General features: G+C 44.1%; 2 protein-coding genes across 2 annotated transcripts in view; both read left to right on the forward strand.

Annotated features, from left to right (window-relative positions):
* The window catches only part of SH3BGRL (SH3 domain binding glutamate rich protein like), a 30765-nt gene extending 21308 nt beyond the window's left edge, over positions 1 to 9457 (forward strand). The window contains exons 2-4 of the mRNA XM_062502723.1: positions 1096 to 1281; positions 4419 to 4499; positions 7393 to 9457. Of these exons, the coding sequence (XP_062358707.1) occupies positions 1096 to 1281; positions 4419 to 4499; positions 7393 to 7425 (300 nt within the window). The 3' untranslated portion in view covers positions 7426 to 9457. The remainder of the gene's footprint in view (positions 1 to 1095; positions 1282 to 4418; positions 4500 to 7392) is intronic.
* A 6444-nt stretch (positions 9458 to 15901) lies between these two features.
* On the forward strand, positions 15902 to 16825 carry LOC134049916 (TLR adapter interacting with SLC15A4 on the lysosome-like). The gene has a single exon (XM_062502672.1). It carries the CDS (start codon positions 15902 to 15904, stop codon positions 16823 to 16825), a length of 924 nt encoding a protein of 307 aa, XP_062358656.1.
* The last annotated feature ends 7711 nt before the right edge of the window (positions 16826 to 24536 follow it).

The following is a 24536-nucleotide window of genomic DNA, read 5'->3' on the forward strand; positions in this document are numbered from 1 at the left end:
TGGGTGCGGGGCCGTGCGAGCCGGGGCCCGGGCTCCATATTTGGCTCCGGGCTGGCTGTCCCTGACCCCGGCAGCTCTGGGTTTGCCTGTGGCCGTATATGGAGCGGCTGCTCCGGGAGCTGCGGCTGACCTGAGTTAGCACCCTCAACATCTGTGTGAAACGCTGCTCCTGCGGCACTCGGCTCATTAGGGTAAAAGCCAGGCCTTGGACTGGCTTTGTAGTGAAGGGGGTAATTTGAAGAAAACAAATTTCCCATTAAATTCCGTTTTTTTATTGTTTGCTAGGATGTGCATGGTTATAATCTCCTTTGTGGTGGTAAAGTCATGCAGAGGGAGAGCAGAGTGTAAGCAAAACGTCTCTGTATCAAGAAGTCAGTAATTCATAATGACAGTAATAAAAACCTCCTGCCCTGCGCAGAGCCAGCACCGTGCTTGCCACACAGATGCCACTTTTTCCTTGGATGCTGTGTGAGTGCACAAGGATGGGTGGCATCAGGTGTGGGACCTCACCCAGCTTCCCTCACATGGGTTATGATGGGGAGATGGGGTCACAGCTCTCCAGAGACTGTACCTGCCCTGCTGACACGCAGGACACAGCAGGAGAGGGGGTTTTTGTGCAAAGAAGCGTGAACCAAAAAATGCTTGGTGAGGTCTCTTGTCACTGAGGTGGACAAACACCTCGACCCTGAGAAGGAACAGGGGGTTCAGCCTGTGCTTCCAGGGGCACAGGGAAGCAGTTTGTACCTCAAATGTGCCTGAAAAAAACAACGTTCCCCTGAGTTAACTGTAAAATCCAGCCAGCAGAAAGGCCCTGCTCACACCTCTGCTTTTGAGTGGACGCCTTTAACATACACAACACACATTTGAGGAAGGACAGCATCTTTAAGCTTCAGCCTGTTCAGTTTTGCAGGAGCCAAGTCAAGGCTCCGCTCTGACTCTTCAGAAGATACTTTTTAATTTTAAGAATTTTCTTACCACTCCCATTTTCAACCTGGTTTTCACCCTCTGGTTTCTGCATCAAACCCCAGAGTGGCATAAAAAATTATTTCACTGTTTTCATTTGCCTTATCTCCCTTCCTCCCTCTCTTGTGACAGATCAAAAAGCAGCAGCAAGATGTGTTAGGCTTCTTGGAAGCCAACAAAATTGAATTTGAGGAGAAGGACATCGCAGCTAATGAGGAGAACCGGAAATGGATGCGGGAGAACGTCCCTGAGGACAGTCGGCCAGCGAGCGGGAACCCCCTGCCCCCCCGGCTCTTTAACGACAGCCGTTACCTCGGGGTAAGGGCTGCTCCAGCTCCCGTGTGTCATCCCCCTCACCTCCAGCTCCCCTGTGTCACCCCCTCACCTCCAGCTCCCCTGTGTCATCCCTCTCACCTCCAGCTCCCCTGTGTCATCCCCTCACCTCCAGCTCCCCTGTGTCATCCCTCTCACCTCCAGCTCCCCTGTGTCACCCCCTCACCTCCAGCTCCCCTGTGTCATCCCTCTCACCTCCAGCTCCCCTGTGTCATCCCCCTCACCTCCAGCTCCCCTGTGTCATCCCTCTCACCTCCAGCTCCCCTGTGTCATCCCCCTCACCTCCAGCTCCCCTGTGTCATCCCCTCACCTCCAGCTCCCCTGTGTCATCCCTCTCACCTCCAGCTCCCCTGTGTCATCCCTCTCACCTCCAGCTCCACTGTGTCATCCCCCTCACCTCCAGCTCCCCTGTGTCATCCCTCTCACCTCCAGCTCCCCTGTGTCATCCCTCTCACCTCCAGCTCCCCTGTGTCATCCCCCTCACCTCCAGCTCCCCTGTGTCATCCCTCTCACCTCCAGCTCCCCTGTGTCATCCCCCTCACCTCCAGCTCCCCTGTGTCATCCCTCCCTTTCCCCACTGCCACTGCCTGTGCTTCACTGCAGTGAGCAGCAAGGCAAGGCTTGCTCGGCTGCAGCTGCCCAAACTGGGAAGGCTGTAGGAGGTATTAGACATTTTCCCCCATCTTGGACTCTGAGTAAGAATTTATTCTTGAATATTCTGGTCACACCATTGGAGAGATAAAAATGTAGACCTCTTGATTTGTATCCTGCTTTGCAGTATATATGTAATTTTCTTTTCCTGTGGGTTTTTTCCCATTTTATTGCTCTGAAAGTTCCCAGGTTTTATTAATCGTCATTTCCCCCATGATTGTGAAGTAACAAACACCTTACAGAAATCTGGCCCTTTCACATCAACCTTATGTTCTATAGCAAGTTCAGAGATCTGTTCTGCCCGTATGTAGTTTGCCAAGTAGGTGTGAATCCCAGATCATATGAATTGATCTCTGCCTTGATCATAAATCAGTTTTCTGATCCTTCTTGATCCTCTGTGTGCTGCTTGCACAAGGAAGGCTGCTCTGGTTCACTTACTCCAGTGCCTTGGACAGATTAAAACTCAAATTGCAAACACAAATCCTACTGTAATTTTAATGCTTGATCAAAAGTAAGTTGCCCTGTAGTACTTGAACCCAGCAGGCCATGCTTGAATGATTATTAGATTAACTGTTAGTTTTATTTTTAAAACTTAGTATCTTCTGAACAGAGCCCACGGTGTACATTCCTCTTGATCCTTTTGAAGTCTGGTTCTGATGTGCACAGTCTGTAAGTCAAGGCCTGCCAGTTCTGGACCTTTGTGAGACAAATCTGTGCCTACTGAAAGAAATTATTCTCAACATGCCAAGAATTTTTTTTTGCTTGTAATAGAAGCAGTACTTGAAATAATATCCACAGTGAGCTGTTGTGCCACTTGGCTCTGAAAATTTTACTGATTGGTTGTGACATGGAAAAAGGTTGGTTTGGAGTGACAGACATAAGGATCAGTAGTTATCTGAGAAGGGGCTGGTTGCAAGGTTCTTGCTATGGGTTAATTTCATCCCCAACATTTTGGTTGTTGTCATGTTGAACTTTTGAAATTCAGTCAGTTTGTGTTGCTGGATTCAAGTTGCTACAGTTCAACTTTCAGGAAGGTAAAAGTTAATTCTGTGCCCAGAATTTGAACCTCTTTCTGTCTTTATCTGATGCCTCTCAAGCATGAAGTTCCCTGTTTGTTCCATCTGATGTAGCACAACTGGCAGAGCAAAGAGCAAATTTGTCTTCCTGGCCCGTGCACAGCAGGGTGGCTGGAACTGCAGATGCTGTGTGGGGTGGCATGAGCCCTGCTCCTCAGGCCCAGGAATTCCTGTCCTGGGAGATGCTGCAGAGCAGGCTCATGGACTGTGCACCAGCAAGATAAACAATACTTTTGTTATCAAGCAGCCCCAGTCCTGTCAACAGAAGGGCTTCAGGGAAGATTTACCATAATCACACACATTTTTATCAAACCAGCACTCCAGTGCTGCATGTGCAAATAGAGTAATAATTTGATATCCCTGAAGTCCAGGCAGCTGGAATCTTCTGCTCCCTGTACTTTGTTCTGTTCTAGCTGCAGCAGCCTCTCTTCAGAGCTGCCCCCCTCAGTTGCTGTTCCTTAGGCTTTTTCCTCCCAGACACTCAGGAATCCAGAGCAGTGTGCCCTAAACAGCTCTCCCTGACTCCAGCCTGAGACCGAGCTGCTGCCTGCCTTGGGCTTCCCAGCCAGGACTCCTGCAGCCAAACATTGCCCAGGAAAGCTGGAAGAGGCTGGTAATGTGCATCAGTTAAAAATGGAGAGCAGGAAAGTCATTGGACTGATTGATCCTTGCTGAGTTCAGAAGTCAGAATGAGGGAATTGTGTGGTAACTTGGACAACAGTGAGCTTGCACAAAACTTCTGGGTTCCTTTAGGTGGGGTTTGCCAACTGGTATTTCGTTTTATTTAATTATTTTTGACCTTAATTTTCCTGGGAAGTGGCTGTGTGTGTTGAGGGCATTTGTAGTGAACTGTGAGTGAACAGTGCCACCCCGTTGCCTTCACTTGCACAGACTAATAATCCTTAGTGGGAAATGTGATGGGAAAGGTGCACTGTCCGTGTAAAAGTTGCAGTTGAACTTTTGACAGATTTAAGAGCTGGAGTCCACAGTTGCACAATTGCCATCCCTATCAGAAATCAGCAATGACACGTGGGAACATCAGGGTTTCTGATCACAAGGTCCAGGCTCAGCTGCTTCTGCAGGAGGAACATCCACAGCAGACCAGTGACAGCACCTGTCTTGTGTGGAGTCTGTCCCTTTGGAAGAGGCTGGAGCACCTCACAGCACATCTTCCGGGGACACAGAATGAATTTGCAGATTTTCCCTTTCCAGCCAGACCGGTTTGTGTGCTGCTAGTGCTAATGCCACGTACCTGAGCTGACACTGGATTCTGCATTTGGCCACAGGAAGCAGTTTGCTTGGTGTGGGTTGGGTGACACTCCAAATTGATTTGAGATTACTTCTGACAATTCACTCTTCTGTCTTTTATTCCCTCTCCCTCCTGCCATGGTGAAGGACTACAATGCTTTCTTCGAGGCACGGGAGAACAACGCCGTGTACGCGTTCCTGGGCTTGACTGCACCCCCTGGGTCAAAGGTAGGTGAGCACCTCCTCAAAGTGAGCCTGTGGCTTTCACCTCCTCTGCTCAGAACAGGATCTGCTACATGTGCTGTCATTACCCCTATCGATCTCCTGGGAGATACTCAGTCTCCAGAGGCTCCCAGGCTTCAGTTTCAAAAGAGTAGTTAATATTTGCACTGAAGAATGCATAAGAAACCTAGCTGAAAAATTTACCCAAAGTGAAAGAATGTTTTCAATTCAGTAAAAAAAAATAATTAATTTGAAATTTGGATGAGATTTTTTTACTAGAAAATCTCTTGAACCTAGAACCACTGTTTCTGAAATAACATGGTCTTGCTTCAGAGTAATTTTTTCCTCTGGCTTGTTATCCAAAGCTTATTTTCCTTTGCCAATTACGGAGACTGGGCTGCTGCTTTGTGGATGCAGTGGGCTGGAATTCTCCTTTTGATTTTGATAGGATAAGACAAGCCTGCTTTATACGTTTCACTTGACAGCAGCAGGATCCTCCAGGTCACTTCCAGCTTTCCTGTTCCAGTGGATAAACACGCCGCTCCCTTTTAGCTTTGCTCATGTAGGAGTCGAAGGTCGTGCTGTGCACATCACTAAGAGACCTAATTTTAAAGGTGGATAGTGACCCATGAGCAGTGAACACTGCGGGTTTTGGGGCACACTAAAGCAGTTTTGGGAGCCAGATTTCCAGCAGTAGCTCCACTGGGAATAGTGTAACGAGGAAAAAACTGCCTCGTGCAGAGCTGCACAGAGCAGAGCCTGGGATCTGCACCCCAGCATTACTGCTGCTGGCATCAGACCAGCTGCACACAGCATCTCAGTCCTGGTGAAGTTCCTTGGAACATCTGCACTGCACTGCTCAGCAGAGTGTGCAGGATGGAGCCAAGGAACCAGGAAGCAATCCTGAGACCGTGGGATGTAGGAAAGCTCGTGCCTTTCCCTGGGGAAGTGCAGTGGTACCAGAGAGCAGCTGCTGCCATAACAAATCAGGTCACCTGTCTCAGTAAAACTGGGAATGTCGCTGCTTCCCAGACCTGCTGGCTGGCAGGAGCAGCCAGCATGGCTGGCAGGAGCTCTGCTTCTGTCCTAAGGGATGTTCCAATTCTGTCCTCACCTAAGCAAGAGGTGAATTTTAACAGGAGGGATAGAGCTGTACTCCACTGAATTTCCATGTTGTGTTGAGTTGATGACAGTAAATAACGTTTGCAGAAGTGACCTTGTACCCCCTGCATCCTGCTCTGGGGCTGATTTTGGGAATCCCTTCCACTATTAGGATGTCCAGGCGAGTCGGTTGCAGGCTGCTGAGGAGGGTACACAGATTTGTAGGTGCTGAAATTGATGTTTCCAGCAGCTTGGATATAATGCTGTAGGGAATTACATGGTAACTATAGAAAATGGCAGGAGGCTGGGAGCAGCCTTGACTGGAAACTCTATTCAATGCCATCAGAAGAGATTTGAGTAGTTACATGACTATGAACACAAAGGTTTGATATTAATGCTAAACAGTGCCGGTTCAGAAGTGAGCATGGTAAATGCAAATAACTATTTTCTGAGCCGTGATGGTTTGGTTTGTCCTTTGGGTCTACAAACTCTGGAAAAGGCTGGCCTTTATCTTAAATATCTCTACTTTAAGCAATATGGCTGGATTTTAAAGGGAGAGGCTTTTGTGAGTTATGCTTAATTATTTCTTTATTAAGGATTTAAGAACTGAGAGGATGCTCGGTGAGGGGCCTTGCAGGAGAAATAAGGAAAAGTATGAAAGAGGGAGAGTGTCAAGCCTGGAAAGTTGAGCCTCTCCCAGATAAGTTGCAGGCCTACGCCCAAGGAAATGGAGTTTGACCTCCAAGAAAAATAGGTTAGCAGGTTACTTGTACCAGCCTTCCTGGGCATGAGAGAAATACTAGGAATCCTCTCCAGCTTCCCACTTCCTGTTCTGAAGACAAGTACTTTGTCTTGAAATAAAAAAAAAACCAAACAGTGAGGTGTCACCATTGCAGTGCCCTGGGCTGGTTTGAGGGTGTTATTACAAAACCAAGGGAACCTTCTCCTTTTACTTACCATTCAAAGAAACACATGTCCTTTAGAGAATATCAAACATAGTGGTTTTTTCCAGGCTTTGGAGCTCTTCCTGATCTTCCATTCATTGCTTACCTGCCGGGGCACCCTCACACGAGGCCTGTGGGTGCATGGTGACATCCGAGCCCTGGTGACATCCCAGCCCTGCTCTGTGACCCATGACAGGCCAGCAGAGCAGAGCACGGCAGCTCCAAGCCAGGCTCTTCCCACGGCCCGAGTTCAAAGGCAGGATGAGGGCAGTTAGCCAGGAAAACCAGAGTGAGCCACCACGTCCAAGATACGGGAGATACGCGTGGGACTTCCTGCCCTGCAGGCTGGGGTCACCCACTGGGTCTCCTAAAAACATCCTACAGACTTCTTGGAAATGCCCCTCTTAGTCCTTTCTCCTCATGTGTTTTGTTTGTTTAGCAGTGCTGGTTCATGGTAATAATGATATTGAGTCTGTCATCTTGAGTATTTCTACACAGTCACAAAAGCAAATGGCTCCAGCATATCTTGGCAGATGTTGAACTTTGTCCTTTCAAATAAACCAGGCTGTTCCCGCTGAGGTGCTGCACTGAGGGCACTGGGAATTCATCTCTCATTCATCTTCTTGTAGGTCATGGTGCTGCTAGCAGGTAATTAAATTAATCTGCAGTCAAAAGCACACTTGGAGAAACCAAAAGGAAATTCCTTTTGCATTTCTTCTGTTGTCATTCTGTTCCCATTTGTGATCACCTCACAAAGACTGAAAGAAGATAAAAATACAGGTTATTGTTTTATAGCTTTCCTTCTGAAACATACTGAGAAACTATTCATGTGTAATTCTCTTTTGCTGTTTCAGGAAGCTGAAGCACTGGCCAAGCAGCAAGCATGAATTTCAACTGCCTTAAATGTCTGTAAAGGGAATTTCCACAGCTTTTTATAAAATAGTCCAACTGTCTCTGCTTCAAGAAATGTAGATGTGATTTCTAACATTTGATTGGTGCTTGCAGCATTCACTGTCCGTAACACAAATTGAACACAGGATGGAAATGGGAATTTCAGGGTAGGGAGCAGGAGTGAGCTCTGATGGAAGCTGAAGCAATCAGACATGAATGAGATACATTTAGTTTAAACTGTCCTGGCAATTCGTCCATTTTGTGTAAACTTAAAGAAACTATTTTAGTACTAAAAATGCAGATGGGTTTTACCTAGAGATCCAGGTATTTAAACTATGGAAAACAGCATCTAAAACCTTGTCAGATACTAATTTAGTGCCTGAGTTGCCTCAAAAATGTTACTGAGTTATACAGTAAATTTTCAGTGTCTTTCCTGGTTTCAGATGAATTTGTAGGTGGTACCGTGTAGTTTAACCATTGTAGTCACTTTGGAAAGTTGTGTTTGTCTTCTGTAGAATGGATATTTAAGGTTTGTATTGTTACACACTGTACAGGTGATAAAACCCCCAGCAAACCCCATGTATTTCTCTTTGAAGTGATCTGTGTGGGCTCTTTGGACAGAAAGGGCAATGGACACAGGTCCCTCACAGCTGCCTAAGCACAAGCAATGACACATCTGGAACAAGATTCGATGTTGCAAACAAGCCAAAACAGCCAGAAATGGCCTTTCCTTACCTGTGTAAGGGTGAAAGCCTTCAATGCATTTCTCCACAAAAATACCAATTCTCACTGCTTAGAGCATTAAACATCTCACTGCATGTTCAAGTAGCCGTTAGGTTCATATAGTATTTTTTCAAATGAAAAATAAATGTTTGAATAGCAAAAGTTACTGTAATTAAGCAAGACTTCTTTTTTTTTAAGGTTTGAAAACTTCACTTCCATTCTTATTGCCATATCATAAAGCTGTTATAGGAATTGCAAATGTCTCAGTGTCTTGTGTGGGTGAATTTACCACGTGCAATATTAACCTGTGTGTTTTCCCAGTGCTCGTGAGGGAGCCTGTAATTCCTGGCCATATCTTAATTCCTGATTTATCATTTTGGGAGCCTGGGAAGCAGTTGGAAGCTTGTGCTTACAAAAGCATCATGAGGCAGAGGGATGGATGGATGCTGCCTTACCTTAAAGATTGACGCACACACAGGTGTGCTTTTTTTATTAGCAACTTTTGTCAGGAATTACTGCAATTCTGTGAAATTTAAGACCTTTTGGGGATGGAAGTTTAGTTATGTTTTAAATCCAGCATCAGATTTTTGTTGTTCACTATGATTCCATCTTTCTGAACAAGGTTGTTTTTCTTTCTTAATATTGGCCAAATCTTTCTCTGTGTCTAAATTCCTGCTCAAGTTTTTTGGGAACTGTGGAATACCAAGTGTGGTTAGGAAAGTGGGATTTGACACACAAGTCTCTGTACCCACACCAGTTTGCTATGCTTCCTGTGCAAGTTTGGTGAATTACAGCCATTATTTTGGAGAAGCTGTAATTAAAAGTCGCTGCCAAATTCTATCAGTTCAGCGACCCAAAACATTCTGAAACGAGGTCAATCCCTGTCTCAACGGTCAAGAAAATTGCCAAGTTTAAGAAAGCAAAGTCACTGCCCTCATCTGTCCCCCCCTTGCCATATGGGAGCATTCAAACTGTATCAGCATTCCTAAGGCAGCTCTGGTGAGCCAGGCTGAATTATTCCTTTGTCCGGGGAACAAGGCACCGACACAAACTGAAAATACCCAAAATCTCTTTGTTGTGTGTGGAAAATTTGATTTTTTTGATGCAGATCTCTTGCATGACTTTAGGAGTGCCAGGAATCTGTTACCTCTGTGCTGGTTTTCTGTTTCCATTGGTGCAAGAACTGAATTTGTTCTTTATTTTTTTTTCCTATGTAGAAAGCAGGCATTGAGGATTTAACCTGTATGTTAACCATTCCTGTATCATTCCAATAAAGTTGTTTTAGAACACTTTCTCACTTCATGACTTGTTTGCATGTTTTGTTCACAGTTTGAAGCTGAAATAAGCAGAATTTTCAGATGAAAATACTCCTTTTAAAAAGTTCAGGATTTACACAAGGTGAACATCAGGGATCTGCTGCTGCGGGTGAAGTCTGCTGGGTTGGATCTCTCACCTGTTGCAGCAAATGGGATTTAATTACTAAACGGGATTTAATTTAGGATACACCTACCCAAAATAGTGTGTCAAGGTTTGGGTTATTTCCCTCATTATCCTGCTTTCCCACTCATTCCCCAGGGCAGGGACAGGTTGGAAGTGGCTGGGACACAGCAGCTGCTCCCACACTCAGAGCTCACCCAGCCCTCCCCTGCTCGTTTACTAACTGTAATTAATTAGCTTTATTCTGCTTACAGCAGGGAGCTGTGCTATTTTCTATTTGTGTTGTCACAGGGCAGTGCAGGATAAATTTTAAACTAAAACTTCACTAACACCTTCCTTGTTTGCTGAGCAGATCAGCAGGTACTTCCTTCCGCTTCACGTGCTGAAGTTCTGCACCACCTGGAAGATCTGTAGAGTTACAGAAATTACATTCCCTGCCTCTGACCCACCCTGGGATTTGCCCAAATTCCAGACTTCAGTTCACATCCTCTGGAGGAAACCAATAACCTGACCTTTTTAAGAGTGGTTGGTTATTTTTATAGGATCAGCTGCTGTATGAGCAGCTACAGCACAGCCAAGCACGAGGCACAGGATGCTTACTCAAGGGCATTGTTGCTTGTCCTTCTGTAGAGCCTTAGATCTGGGATAGGATGGCAAAGGGCCCTGAATGCCATTTCTACTTGTAGTGAATCCCATACTTCCCCTGTGTACCCACTCTGCTTGTGGAACTCAAAAATCGCTCCTTTCCTTGTTTTTTTTAATTAAAAAGTCTTAAAAACACAGTTAGTCATTAATGAATATATGAAAATGAAAATAGTTTCCCAAAATCTTTAAAAACCAAGCTACACACCTGTATGCAGTGTGTGACAACTTTCCCTACACCAGATTGCTCAAATCCTAATCCCACAGCACAAATAAATCATTCCCAAATCTTTGCCTTTCACTGAATTTCCTGCAGAAATATTCTGGGATTTACCCATATTCTGTGTTCTTGATAGAATGTTTTAGATTGAAAGGTTAATTATGACTGTTTTGAAGTTCATTATTAAAAATTTGGGACTGTATTGGTAAACTTGTGGAAATGCGAAAGGATTTTAAAAGTTGAGGTTACAAAGTAGAAATTGCTGGATTACTACAGGTAAGTGCAGTAGTGAGTACTGAGTATGCAAAATACATCTATTTAGTACAAAAAATTCATGAAGTAGCAGACTTGGCCCTGTATATCTTGTAACATGAATACATAGAAATTAATGTATATTAAATTTATATACAATTATGAATATTATTGTATTTATAAATATTGATAGACATACACAATATGGCAGTATGCAGTTCTTATATACTATAATTCCTTATAGAAAGTCCTTCTCACAGGTTGGTTCAATGAAGGTAGCATCAGGAACTTGGCAATTTCATTTTAATTCACTCAGTATTTCAAAATCCTTAATAAAACGAAAGCAGCACATTTTTAATCCAATATCAGCAGCACTATAATTCCCATGTGACCTCAGTTGTTTCCCGAGGCCTTTCTCAGCACACAGAGCAGGTTATTCTATGTGCACAGGGAATGAAGAGGATCACACACACATTTACACACGCAGGTTATTCTGTGTGCACAGGGAATGAAGAGGATCGCACACACATTTACACACGCAGGTTATTCTGTGTGCACAGGGAATGAAGAGGATCGCACACACATTTACACACGCAGGTTATTCTATGTGCACAGGGAATGAAGAGGATCGCACACACATTTACACACGCAGGTTATTCTGTGTGCACAGGGAATGAAGAGGATCGCACACACATTTACACACGCAGGTTATTCTGTGTGCACAGGGAATGAAGAGGATCGCACACACATTTACACACGCAGGTTATTCTATGTGCACAGGGAATGAAGAGGATCGCACACACATTTACACACGCAGGTTATTCTGTGTGCACAGGGAATGAAGAGGATCGCACACACATTTACACACGCAGGTTATTCTGTGTGCACAGGGAATGAAGAGGATCGCACACACATTTACACACGCAGGTTATTCTATGTGCACAGGGAATGAAGAGGATCGCACACACATTTACACACGCAGGTTATTCTATGTGCACAGGGAATGAAGAGGATCGCACACACATTTACACACGCAGGGTATTCTGTGTGCACAGGGAATGAAGAGGATCGCACACACATTTACACACGCAGGTTATTCTATGTGCACAGGGAATGAAGAGGATCACACACACATTTACACACGCAGGTTATTCTATGTGCACAGGGAATGAAGAGGATCACACACACATTTACACACGCAGGTTATTCTATGTGCACAGGGAATGAAGAGGATCACACACACATTTACACACGCAGGTTATTCTATGTGCACAGGGAATGAAGAGGATCACACACACATTTACACTCTTCATCCGAATCCCGCCCGCCCCGCTCTGAGGGGCCGCCATGGCGCCGGGCCCCGCAGCGCCGCGCGCCGTTGCTGCAGCAACCAGCGGCCACTCAGCGGCCGAGGCGTGTCCTTTCTGATCTTCTATTGGACAGTGCTTCTGTCAATCATCATAAATCCCCGCCCCCTCCTCTACTTAAGCCGCGCCGGCCGCGGTGGGGCCGGATTGCCCGTGAGGCGTTCCTGTGGGGCGGTACGGGTGAGATTCCCTTTGGAATGGAAAGTCGTTGTGTTTAGGATGAAACCTCCAACATGAAACTTTTCAAACTACTCTGTGTCGTGTTTATGTGCATGCAAAGTACACAGCCTGTGCTGAAAGAAAGGACTTAGTTTCCATGCAGCCATATCATTCAATGTGGCAGTTTTGTTTTCTCCTCCTCTGAGTGATACTGTAAACGTAATTTTTTTTTTCTTTTTCAGTATCTATTCTGCTCTGACTTCTGACGTCCATGCCTTGCTGTTTCTCTTCAGTCTCTGCTCAGCTCCTGAAAAAACTGTGGTTCCATCTCATTCTGGTTTTATTTTTGCAAATAAAATGGAATTTCCTTTTAGTAAGATTGTACACAGAGAATACATTGATTTCCTTGGATAGTGATGCATTTAAGACCTGAATCCCAGACTGGTTTGGGTTGAAGGGATGGATGTTAGAGCTCATCTCATTCCAACCCCACCATGGGCAGGGACACCTTCCATAGATCAGCTTGCTACCTACGAAATGGAAGTTGATTTGCTTTTAATCACACACAAATTACCTGGCTTGATTTCTTCCTCCTTCTCTGTTAATTTTTGTGTTTTGTTGAAACAGCTGCACAAAAAATTCCAGCTTCAGCTGGCACTAATTGCAAGCTTGGTGAGGGTTAAAGCTATTTGGAGTTTTGATCTGCCCTCCAAGACTGTGGGCAGTGACTCTGCTGGAGTCCCAGCCATGCTTTCTGTGCAGAAATTGCTCATTAAAGGTGATTAAAAATCAGGTAATTTAAAACAGCTTTTAAATATTAAATGAGTTCTATATAAATTTGGTGGGAGTAAAATTAGCTCTCATTTTGTCTCCGTAAAAACTGAAGTTTTTAATGAAATACAGGAGAAAAGGAGGGAAGAGAGGTAATTTTACAGACTTCATTGAACATATACATCCAGAATCACTCCAAACCTAATTTCTAAGGCACACTATGAATTCCCACTGACAGGGGACAGGGTTAGATTGTATTATTAGAAGAAATTCTTCCCTGCGAGGGTGAGAAGACCCTGGCACAGGTTTCCCAGAGAAGCTGTGGCTCTCCCTGGATCCCTGGAAGTGTCCAAGGCCAGGTTGGACATTGGAACTCGGAGCACCCTGAGATAGGGGAAGGTGTCCCTGCCCAAGGCTCTGGATGATAATTTGTGTCTTGTTCCTGTCATTAAACAGTGTCTTTTTAGAATCTTTTGTCTTGTACTTAGATGAGATTCAGCTTCTGTTTCACTGGGGGTTTTTAAGTTCTCAGAAAAAGGAAATTTAGAAAAGGCACCAACAGGAAACACTTCAGACTGTCTCTGTGGGCTGGATCCTGTGCTCTGGGGGAGGGGTGGCTCAGTGCATGAGCTTGGCTTCAGCTTGGAGAGGACACCTAAACCCACCGCGGGGGCACCTGGGGTGTGCCAGAGGTAATTTCTGAACTCCTAAAGAGCGGGTTTGGTCAATGACCAACAGGATTGTGCAGAGCTGTCCATTTGCTGCTTTCAGATTGGCACATTGTCCTGTTTGCATCTCACAAACACAGGGTATTTCATCAAAATCCGGGTGAAAGGAAGTTTCCAACTTCTTTCCCATCAGTGGCACATCACAAGACTCTAAATTTAGCTGCGTGTTTCCAAAGGGGAAGTGGTGTAACTCCACAAGTCAGCTGAGCGGCACCAAGCTCCAGCCAGTGGAAGTGTTGGTGGAGTTCGGTTCCGATTTCGCTCTACCCAGCACAGCCCTGACCCTCTGCTCCTTCCCGTGCCCTGTTCTGGCTGTCAGCAGCTCCTCGGCATCGCACTGTGGTCAGGAACATCTCAATTCATTTTCAAACATCCTCTTTTAGACGTAGTCCTCTCCTTGTGTTCAAAACCCATGCCCTCTCCCACTGGGATCGCTTCTGTTTTATCAGTTAAAACCCCGGGGAAGTGCATCATGAGTGCGTCAGGCTTTTTCTGCACAGGCAGCAGTGAGGCAAGGGTGTGTAACCATCTGCCCCTCCCTGCAGCTGAAGCGGGAGAGCCCTGGGCTTGGGAAAATCTGCCTTGGAGCTGACTGGGCTTGGTAAGTTAGGTTTTTTGTGCCTTTTTCTTTTCCTTGTGCTTTGTTCCAGAACACAGAAGCCAGTTATTTTATTTGGAGGTGACCAGCTTTTTCAAAATTACCATATTTTAGCTCTTCTTGAGCACTTTCAATGCAATAAACCAAAATTTATCACCAGGTAGGGAGCTGGGTACCCTGAGGTCCTACAGATCAGGGTAAGGACCTGGTTACCCATGTCCTGCAAGGCACAGAGCATTCCGAATTCCATGGATCTTTAGCGAGATTTAGACTGCCATTCTTCTTTCTTTGGAAACTGGTTTATCAAGTCCGTTAAGTGCTTAAGAAAGTGTTGCCCTGCTTTTTGCATATGTAAATGAGACTGTAGATAACCAGGTCTGCTGCCTTTCCTGACTGCTTTGACCTCGGAATTCCAGTGTTCCTTTCAGCTTCAGGGAGGAAACTGTGCCACAAAAAAAGAAAACCCCACAAAAATAATAATAATAAAAAAAACCCAAACAGTTGGTGCTGTGCCAGTGTGTAAATTTTGGGGGAAAGGTGAAAATTTCCATCTCTCAAATAACTAAGGTTTTAGAACATCTCCTGGAAGGAGCACTGGGATTGAAAAGTGATCCAGTTTAGGGAGTTTCAAATATACTAGGGTGCAGGGACATGGTGAAAAGTGTTGAGCCACAAACACACTTTGGGTGTGTGGATACTTCAATTATGCAGAGATTTAAAGGATATTTGAAGAACTGAATGATTTTCTTAGGTTCATGTTTCCTGTTCCTCCATAAGAGCAGTGGTTCAGGTCAGACTCTTGAAGTGAAGGTCCCCATTGATTTTAACAGTAGGTAAATTGGAAAGGGATGATAAGGAATCATTAAGTGTAGTACATTATTTTGAGACACTTATCTCTTTGCATTATCACTGTTAGGGAAGGCAAATTAACTACTTATCTCTTTTAAGTTCATCATTAAGAGGGACTCTACATTCATTTGATCTGCATTTTGAATACAGTTTTATTATATTTGCAGAACTCTCAGTTTCTTTTAAAGCTCCTTGGTACTTCACAGGAGTGCTCAAGTCAGAAATACCTCTAAAAAGGAATGTAGTCTTTATTTCCTTTCTATATCACCTCTTCAGCTTTTGGAAGTGGTTGTATTGTAATGGAAAACATTGATTAATTACTGATGGTATTGATACAGACAAGTAAAATGGTTTTGCTGATTTTTACAGCTTATAAAGTACAATCTGTCTCAAGTAGCCCCGATGCAGAAGAGACCTGGGAGCAGAAGGGATGTTACAGATGAAGCACCTCATTAAAGCCCTTCCTGTATCTTCAGAATTATTTTTGTGGACATGGTAAAGAGGAAAAGCATGCAGTTTAATGTTTGCTAAAAATAAATGCTTGACAGAGAAAGAAAAATCACTGTCCTTGAGAGCAGTGCTCTGCTCATTAGTAATAATAACAATAACAATGATATAATTAATCTATAATAGTTGTTGAATAATAGTTGTTGTTATACTGTGCCTTTCTTTCTGTCCCAGGGCCCCATGGAACTCTGGTGATTCCTGTTGCCCACGCTTGGCACCATGCTGGCAGAAGGCATCCTCACGAGGCTCATCTATAAAGAAAGCTGTCATCAAGATAAGCCTTGCAAATCTCCTGCATCCCAAAAGGCTGAAGAGGGGATCTGGAGACAGAAACTTGCAGACTTCCCAAAAATGAACGGCTTTGCTGATGGATGTGAGAAGCGGGAGGAGCTCTCTGCCAGGAGCAGCAAAGGGGAAGCCGTGAGCAGCCCCCGGTGGGGATCCACAGAAAAAGAGCCTGTGGAAGATCAGGAGAAGCTGGTTAAAGGAACTGCATCCCCAGCTTTACTTATCCCCAGGAGAGGTGGAAGCCTAGACCAGGTGGATTTGTACAGATCCTGGCCATGCAACAGCATTTACCAGAACTATCCTGACCTGCAGATCGGGGGGGACCGTGTAGGGGGCCACACGTGTGACTCGGGCTGTGTCCTGGACCATGTGTGTGATGACCTCCCTGATGGCCCTGTCCTGCTCTCCATAGACATTCCCCTGGGGCAGTCCCCTCTGTGTGAGCATCCCGAAAAGCCCAGTGGGATGTCCCTGCCTGGAGATGAAGCTGGAGAAAGGAGCCTCGCGCTCAGTGAGGAGCCCCTTTCCAACTCCACGCTCAACAAGTACATGGAAGCCAAAGTGGCAGAGCTCTACAAACAGTTTTTTGAAGAAAGCCTGGCCAGATGTGGCTCCATAACAAACCTCCTCACCTGCAGCTGGATAAGGAACAGCCTGGACCAGATAAGTGTTCAGATCTCCCAGGAGCAGAACACAGACACCTCCAAAGCCAGAGGAGCACTCTTGCACTCGTTGGCTTTGTTCAGCTCCCGCAACGCTCCCAACAGGAACAGCTCCGAGTTCAGCACCCCAAACCTCCAAATCTCCAACACAGTGGGTGCAAAATGGAGCTGCAGGATGGAATTCACATCCTGACTGAGCTGCTCAGCTCAGGAGAGTGATGGGATTTGGGCATGAATGTGTCACTCTAAGGATTAAGTTGGGAAATGGACGCATTTGCACACTACACTTGTTCTAATTAATGTTTTAAGTCTTAAACCCCTTTGGCAGCAGGGGAAGTAAAGGTCACTGTTTCCTGTTTTCTAATGGAGAATTTAAAATTAATTTCTCTCCAAAATACTGGTTAATAATGTTTTTATAATATACATAGAATCATAGAACTTTTAAAGTTGGAAATGACCACTAAGATGATCAAGTCCATCCAGCACCACTAAATCACATAGTGTGAGATTACTGCATCTTCACTTGGAAATTCAAATGCAGATTTTTGTATGGAAATACTGTTGTTTAGCTCTCAAACACATTTTCTCCCCTTGCTCTTGCTTCTCAGCAAATATTTCAGCTGGAAATTATTCATTATTTTACCAGTGTAAAATGATAGATCAATTGGACTGTTACCTGCTCTGCAGAAATTTTTTTTCTAATAAAGTTTGTTGGTTTTTTTTGTTGGGTGTTTTTGCTTGTGGTTGGGTTTTTTCCTGTGTTTTTTGTTTGTTTGTTTGTGTTTGTTTTGATTTTGGGGGTTTTTTTGCTATTTTTGGGGTTTTTGTTGGTTTTTTGTTTGTTTGTTTTAATCTTTATTTCTTGGGCATTTCTTAAAATCATTTGTGAACTCCAAGAAAATATCAGCAGGATTGAGAATAAGCTGCTCCCGAGGGAAAAGTGATCACAGTGGGCAATGTAAGGACTTTTCTCTCCTGATTAAAATGACAGGGAAGGATAATTCCTGATAAGGAAATAAATTAATAAAATCAGACTCATACACATCCAAGATCTAACTGGTCGTTACCTGATCCAAAATTCCCACTGACCTTGGTGCAAGGAATATAATCAATACTGAATCTCCTCCTTGCTTTCTAGGAGCACGAGACGAAAAGGATGATTTGCTTCCATATGCATTACCCTAATTCCATGTGTGTCTCATTAATCTCCTTCTCAGCACTGAAAATCAAGCCAGGAGTCCTTTGGAGGAGACCAGATGAGTTCATTAAATTCCAGAGGAGCCCAGGGTGGGCAGAGTTCTCCAGATTTCTTTGGTGGAGGTGCAGAGAACAATTTAACCGAGGGTGACAGGGGGAATATTCCAGAGGGCAGCAGTAGCCAAAGGGTTTTTGCAGTTATCCATAGCAAGAGGTGCTCTGTGCCATTTGTGCTGCCTTTGCTTCCCCCTGGGGTCTATTTATAGTCCAAGCCAAAGTCTGGAAAGAAGTTAATTGCATGAGGTTCTTCCTCAGGAAATGAGGAAGTCAGAGGTTAAACCTGAGCTCCAGACTCTGGTGGTTTTCTTTGAGGAAGGAGTTGGAGGAGCCCCTCTCAGCTCTGCTGCTCACCTCAGCTCCAGGGACCAAAATCAGCAGTGGGACAATCCCTGGTGGATCTACTGCTCCATCCCCGGGACACAAATAGAGTGGCAGAGAAGAAAACACATAAATAATGAGAGTTTGGCAAAAAAAAAAAAAAAAAATCTACTGTTACTCTGACAAAATGGGTGCTTAAACTACAGGACATCAAAATGCAGAGAAAAAGTTCCACCAAAAAAAAGAAAAAAAAACAACAACAAAAAAACCAACCCCAAAACAGCTCCAGTAGCCTGTGCCAAACTTCCAGGCATAATAATAATAATAATGTCCCATCCCCTTAAAGGAACCTCCAAGACACCTGAGGTTACTGGGAAGCTGTGTTCATCCCATCCCTTCTCGGGACTGGCTTCAGAGCTCATTTTAAAATTAATTTTATTAAATATGTGGACAATTTTAGCTGGAATGAAAATAAAACCACGTAAAAGCAATGTTTTGAGGAAAATAGGTAATTTAGACCACCCACAATGACATGTGTTTCCACAGCACAAATGGAGATGCAGGTAAATGCACATTGTAAATGTAAAGTACATTGTATTTTGTTATTGATTTTATGTAGTTTTGCCCATGGAAGAATACTGTCCATGTACTTTCCCCCCAGCACTTGTTGAACTGGTTGAATCTACAATTTAAGTAACTTCTCAAAATTAATTTCTCTCTGTAGGAAGAAACATTTTATTGCACAATACATTTTAGGGGCAAAATCTGTTACATTTCTAAAAAAGATGAGACAAATACATTTATTACTACCTTAAATACTATTTTAATTCAATTTTATTTTAATTAACATGTTGCAATCCATGACCTGCTTTGGATTTATTTATATTTGGAAGATGCTAAGTCCCATTACGAGTTTGAGTAAAACTCCATCAGCTGCACTGGAGCTGTGCCTGTTTTCTCTAGGAGGAGAAATGCCTCAGTGAACTCAAATTCCACGGGGAAAATCCCTGGAAAGGTGCTTTTCCAGCCTGCTGAAGGGCAGCAGCTGGATTTCATTACAAAGGAAAGCAGTGCCATATTTTACAGGGCAGACATCCACAGCCAGATTCTGCCTGGAGTTGATTTTTATCCACATGCCAGAAAATCTGATGTTGAAGGAGAAATTCTGGCAGGGAATTTTTACCTTCATATCCAGCTCTCATTCCGTGTTCCCACAGAGGAATATTCACCAGGTCCTGGGACCCAGATCCTGTAGAGAGCTGGACTCTTTGGTTACATTTCCCAGTTAATCCTGTAGTCAGGATGTTCCCCAGCCTGCCCCAGCTGTGGGATTTAAGCCCCTCTAGAAGGTGACTTTATCTACCTGGAGGATAATTAGGATTTTTACACATTAACAATTTTTTTCTGAGATTTATTAAATAGTCAGATGGTGATATCTAGTGGTGGTTTCCTTTAGTACCTTCCAGGTCAGGATTTCCAGGGCTTTACAACCATTTTGCAATGAAATCTCAACGTCTGTCTTTCTCTGGAGGGAGGATTATTTCCCATAAAAAGGATGCCCAGGTGTGCAGAACCACAACTTCCATCAATTAATGTTCTATTCCAGTTAAAATCAAGAAGGACTTAAAACCTGGAAAGCCAAACCCTTCCCTTTGGGACTAAAAATTCTGACTGACAATCAGAAAAATCTCAAATGCTACATACCCGTATTTTTCATTAATCTCTCTTTTAACCAGGAAAAAGCCCTTTGCTTGTTAAACAAATGAAACTAAATCTGAGCGGCTTATTTTTTCCCTCAAAATGTAAAAAATTAATCTACTTTTAACGGACTGAAATCACTTTTTAACAGAATGTTCTTTCTTATTTTGCACTAGTTTATACATGGTATGGCAAAACTGATTTTTTCTCTCTGTTTTGCTCCTGATTTACACACAGATTTCAAAAATTCAGATGTTTGATTGCAATTAACCTAACTTCCTTTTTCTTTTCCAGAATATCCTCACCACTTAACCCTTGTCTGATTTTCCTTTGAGTTAATTTATTTGCGATAATCCCATTAATCCCATAAATCTGTTGGGAATATAAATCACCTGTGAGGGTCAGTGGTCGTTTGGTAAATGAGTGTTCAGGTGCTAATGAACCTTCCACTCCCACATCCACCATCCTGGCTCCCTGCTGGAGGGAAATAAAAGGGTTTAGTATGGAGTAGTGAATCCCAGGAGGTTGAAGAGTTTTCCTTTTCCATCCTGTTCTAGGTAGGGGTTGTGGATATGCCCCTTCACTTGTGACCTGTCCTCTTGGGAAGGCAAAAAGTCTGAAGGAATATTTGGTGCACTTGAGCAAAGTGGGGGAAGATTTGTGTGTGAATTATTGAAACTTGCCCAAAACATATTGGGAATATTGTGTGGTCTATGTCCATCAAGGCTTTGTTTTCCCGGGGGTGCTCCTTTGGGGCTCTCTTCACAGGAGAAAATTTGTTGCTATTTTTACAGCCTTTTAAACTGCAATGCCTTGGGGACAATGTGGCATCTCACCACTTTTCCTGGTGCTTTATTTGGTGGTGTTTCTGAAAGAAAGGTGAGCCAGGAGCTGAGGAGATTCCCCTGGAGAAGGGAAACTGCAGGACCTCGAGGAGCTGGGACTAAAACCAGCCCCAGAAGAAGAGCTGAGGCTCGTAGGGGTTTTCTGTGTCCCACCACTGCTGCTCCTCCTTGAGGGTAAGTGGGAACAGCATCTTTCCTAAATGTAGCTCTGGTTTGGTAAAGCTGAACTGTGGGCTCTGTGGAACTCTCTGGGAATATCAGCTCTGTTAGGGAGCCAGGCTGGGAGAGGTGGGGGGCTCTGGAGGGAGCTCAGAGCCCTTTCCAGTGCCTGAAGGGACTCCAAGAGAGCTGGAGAGGGACAAGGACAAGGGGGAATGGCTTCCCATGCCTCAGGGCAGGTGAGATGGGATGTTGGGAAGGAATTGCTGGCTGTGAGGGTGGTAAAACCCTGGCACAGGGTGCTCAGAGAAAGCTGTGGCTGCCCCAGCCCTGGCAGTGCCCAAGGCCAGGTTGGACACTGGGGCTTGGAGCACCCTGGGACAGTGGGAGGTGTCCCTGCCCATGGCAGGGGATGGCACTGGATGATTTTTGAGGTCCCTTCCCACCCAAACCAATCTGGCATCCCATGATATTTTAATCTTTCCTCCTTTTCTCCCCATGCTGGTGCAGAAAGGGTTTTCATGCTCTCACTCCTGTGTTGGGACGTAGAGGCTTTGCTTTCCTGGGCTGCGATTTGCTATTTAGGGATCAAGGATCCCCTTCAAAAAAAGTTTGTAATTTTGTGCAGTAATGCAATCTCTTAATCTGCTGTGTTGCTGGTTTTTTTGTTCTCATTCCCCATCTGTAGTGATTACACACTTTGGCTTTCCACTGCCAAATTTCTAAGGCCCACAGACCATTTATTCCTTTTCTCTATTGCTCAACTGTACAAAGTTGATATTTCAATAATTAGTTACTAATTTGAGAGGTAACAAAAGTTAACAAAGATGAGTGAGAACACCCAAACCTGCTGTCACTTTTTTTTTTTTTTTTAAGCTGTGTTGGCTCTTCATTTCAAATGAGTGAGATTTATGAACATAATGGAATAGGGAACAGAACTGGAGGCTAATTTCTTGAAAATCTTGACTTGAAGTTTTAAACTACCAAATTTTGTTCCTCTTTCCTAGTAGTTGAATTATAAAATAACTCTTTCCTGGAATGGAAAGCAAAAACATTGCTGTTGCACACGTTAAATTTATACAAATCAGAAGGTGAAATGCTGTGTGTGGGTATTGGTGCTGGTGTTTGCACATTGGGAAAGGCCATGGCACAGCTTCCTTTCCCTTTGCTGCCAGGCTCTGCTCCAGCTCAGCCATCAAACATCAAGGACAAGTCACTGATCACAGGCACATAGCTTGGGGATAGTTTTATTGAATATTTTTATATAACTGTATATTCAATATTTTTATGTAACATCCTTGGAAATAGCCACCTGCTTATGTGAAGAGAAACTAAAGGCTGCATCCAGCAGGTAAAAAAATTGAGGGAAAGCATGGATTTCTCCTGACAATGTGTGGGACCAGGATGTCGTGTCTTGGGGGCAGCCAATAAATGGGACCTGATCTCCACACTGAGGTGAAATCCATGAATTAAATGTCCCAGATGTCACTAGTAAGGAGGCTGAATGTGCTCACACCTCTGCTGAGATGTATTCTTTTAACTTGTTCCTTATCAATATTCCAGCTGCTCAATGTAATTTTGTTGGAATGCTCCTTAAACCAAGATTTTCGACTGGAATTACTGATGTTGTATTAAACCTCAACTTGCCTGGGCTCCGGGTGCCCACAGGCTCCCCAGCTCCTTTCCACATCAAGTTATTTTTCAGTATCCCCGTGGCCTGTGATGTGCTGACAGACCCCACGTGGTGCCTCGGGGTTTTCCAGGGTTTCCCATTCCTGCTGCCCACAATAGCTTTGGGTGGGATCCTTCCCAGAAGGGGAAGTGGGATGAGTGGCTTGGCGGTTTTTAGGGTAATCTGGGGAGAAAAAAAAAAATGTTTACTTCTAAAAAGGGCTAAAAAAAAAAAAAAACAACAAAAAAGGTGATAACACTAAAACATCTCCTGGGTGCTCCCAAATATCTGCCCCAGAGGTCAGCACAGAGCACTGAAGGATTTCCCTAGGGAAAGCCAAGAGTTCCATCAGGGATAATCCGCCATGGTACTTGTGGGGCTGGTGGTGGGTGTTTCCTGGGGAAAATCATGCAGAAATGTCATGTTTTCATTGCAGGAGCCTGAATTTTGATCACTGATATTGCATCCCACAATAACTCTGTTCTTCTCCCAGTCTTCCTCATTCTGCCAGGAGCAAGGTGCCCATCAGCACAACTGTGGGATCAGAATCCAGCCTGGAGACTGAAAATGTAGGAAGAGCATTACATTAGGGGAAAAAATGAAAGCCTGTCCATAAACATCAGATCTAATGGTGCTCACATGAAAAAGTGGATCAATAATATCAATAGACATTACCAGAGGAACAACGTGAATTCTGTTATCATAGAACTTGGGAAAAACATTTTGTCTTTGGCTTTTGGCTTATTCATAACTAATGAATAATGAACTAGGTGGTCTTAGAGGTCTTTTCCAACATTAATGATTTTATAAGATAGCTTTCTTTGAAAAATGGAGCATATTTTAAAATTATTGATCTTCCTCAAATTCTGTCCCAGCTCTGTTGGTTTTTTTCTGGTGCTGTTATTAAATAAATAGAGATTTTGTACACAAAACCAGTTTCCAGGAAGCTCTTGAACTCCCCACTGGAAGGCTTTTTCTGGTCAAAGATGCCAACATTTTGTTTTTTGATTAAGGAAAGTTTAGGTGAGCATTAATTTATTCATTTTTTTGTGAGAATGGCAAAACATAAAATGGATAATTTGGGGATGGAGGGGAATGTAATGTTAGCAGAACTCCTTCTTCCATGCTGCCAAATGGAACAAGTCCTCAAACCCTTAACTTTAACACCCAATATTTCAATAGAAAGAGGAAAATATGATGGCTTGGGATGTGAGCCCAGGCTCAGAGCTGATTGCTCTTCCTCTGGCTAAATAATTTCTTAGTTACTTCTCAATTGCTGTTAAGAGCACTGTTCTCCCTTCTTCAGAGTAATGAGTGATTTCTTATAAATATTAAGAAGAAATTCCTCCTTGTGAGGTGGTGTGGCCCTGGCACAGGTTTTCCAGAGAAGCTGTGGCTGCCCTGGAAATGTCCAAGGGATAGAACTTGGAGCAACCTGGGACAGTGGGAGGTGTCCCATGGATGGGGGGTTGGAAGGAGATGAGCTTTAAGGCCCCTTCCAACCCAAACATTGTCTGATTCTATGAAAAATGGATGAATGGTAAAGCAGGAAAAAGTCACTCCTCGAGGGTCTCACTGTGTCCCTCCTGTCTTCCAGAGCGTATCCTCCTCTTGCTTTGCGAGTGGGATGAGGAGCAGGGAGCTCACGTGGTGCTGAGAGCCAGGAGCTGTGTCTGGGCCCCCGCAGCTCAGAACTGGGTCACCAGTCTGGCACTGGCACTCGATTTTGGTGTCACTTTGGCGGCTGAAGGGAACAATCAGGCCATCGATCCAGCCCCAGGCCATGGATTTTAATTACCAGTGTTCTTTGGGCTAAATTTCCTCCTCTTGAAACATCAGTAACCTAAACGGAGCTTCACAACAGAGGAATTTGACCCAATAAATTTTTTTCCCTCCACTGTCTTATTAAAATCTGTTAAACACTATTTCAACTACCTTTATTTTTCCATCTTTCC

Source organism: Cinclus cinclus, chromosome 15 (genome assembly GCF_963662255.1).
Source record: "Cinclus cinclus chromosome 15, bCinCin1.1, whole genome shotgun sequence".
NCBI classification, from domain to species: Eukaryota; Metazoa; Chordata; class Aves; order Passeriformes; family Cinclidae; genus Cinclus; species Cinclus cinclus.

Excerpts from the sequence above, each read along its gene's own strand:
- LOC134049916 (XM_062502672.1), top strand. The coding sequence starts at position 15,902 with ATGCTGGCAGAAGGCATCCTCACGAGGCTCATCTATAAAGAAAGCTGT.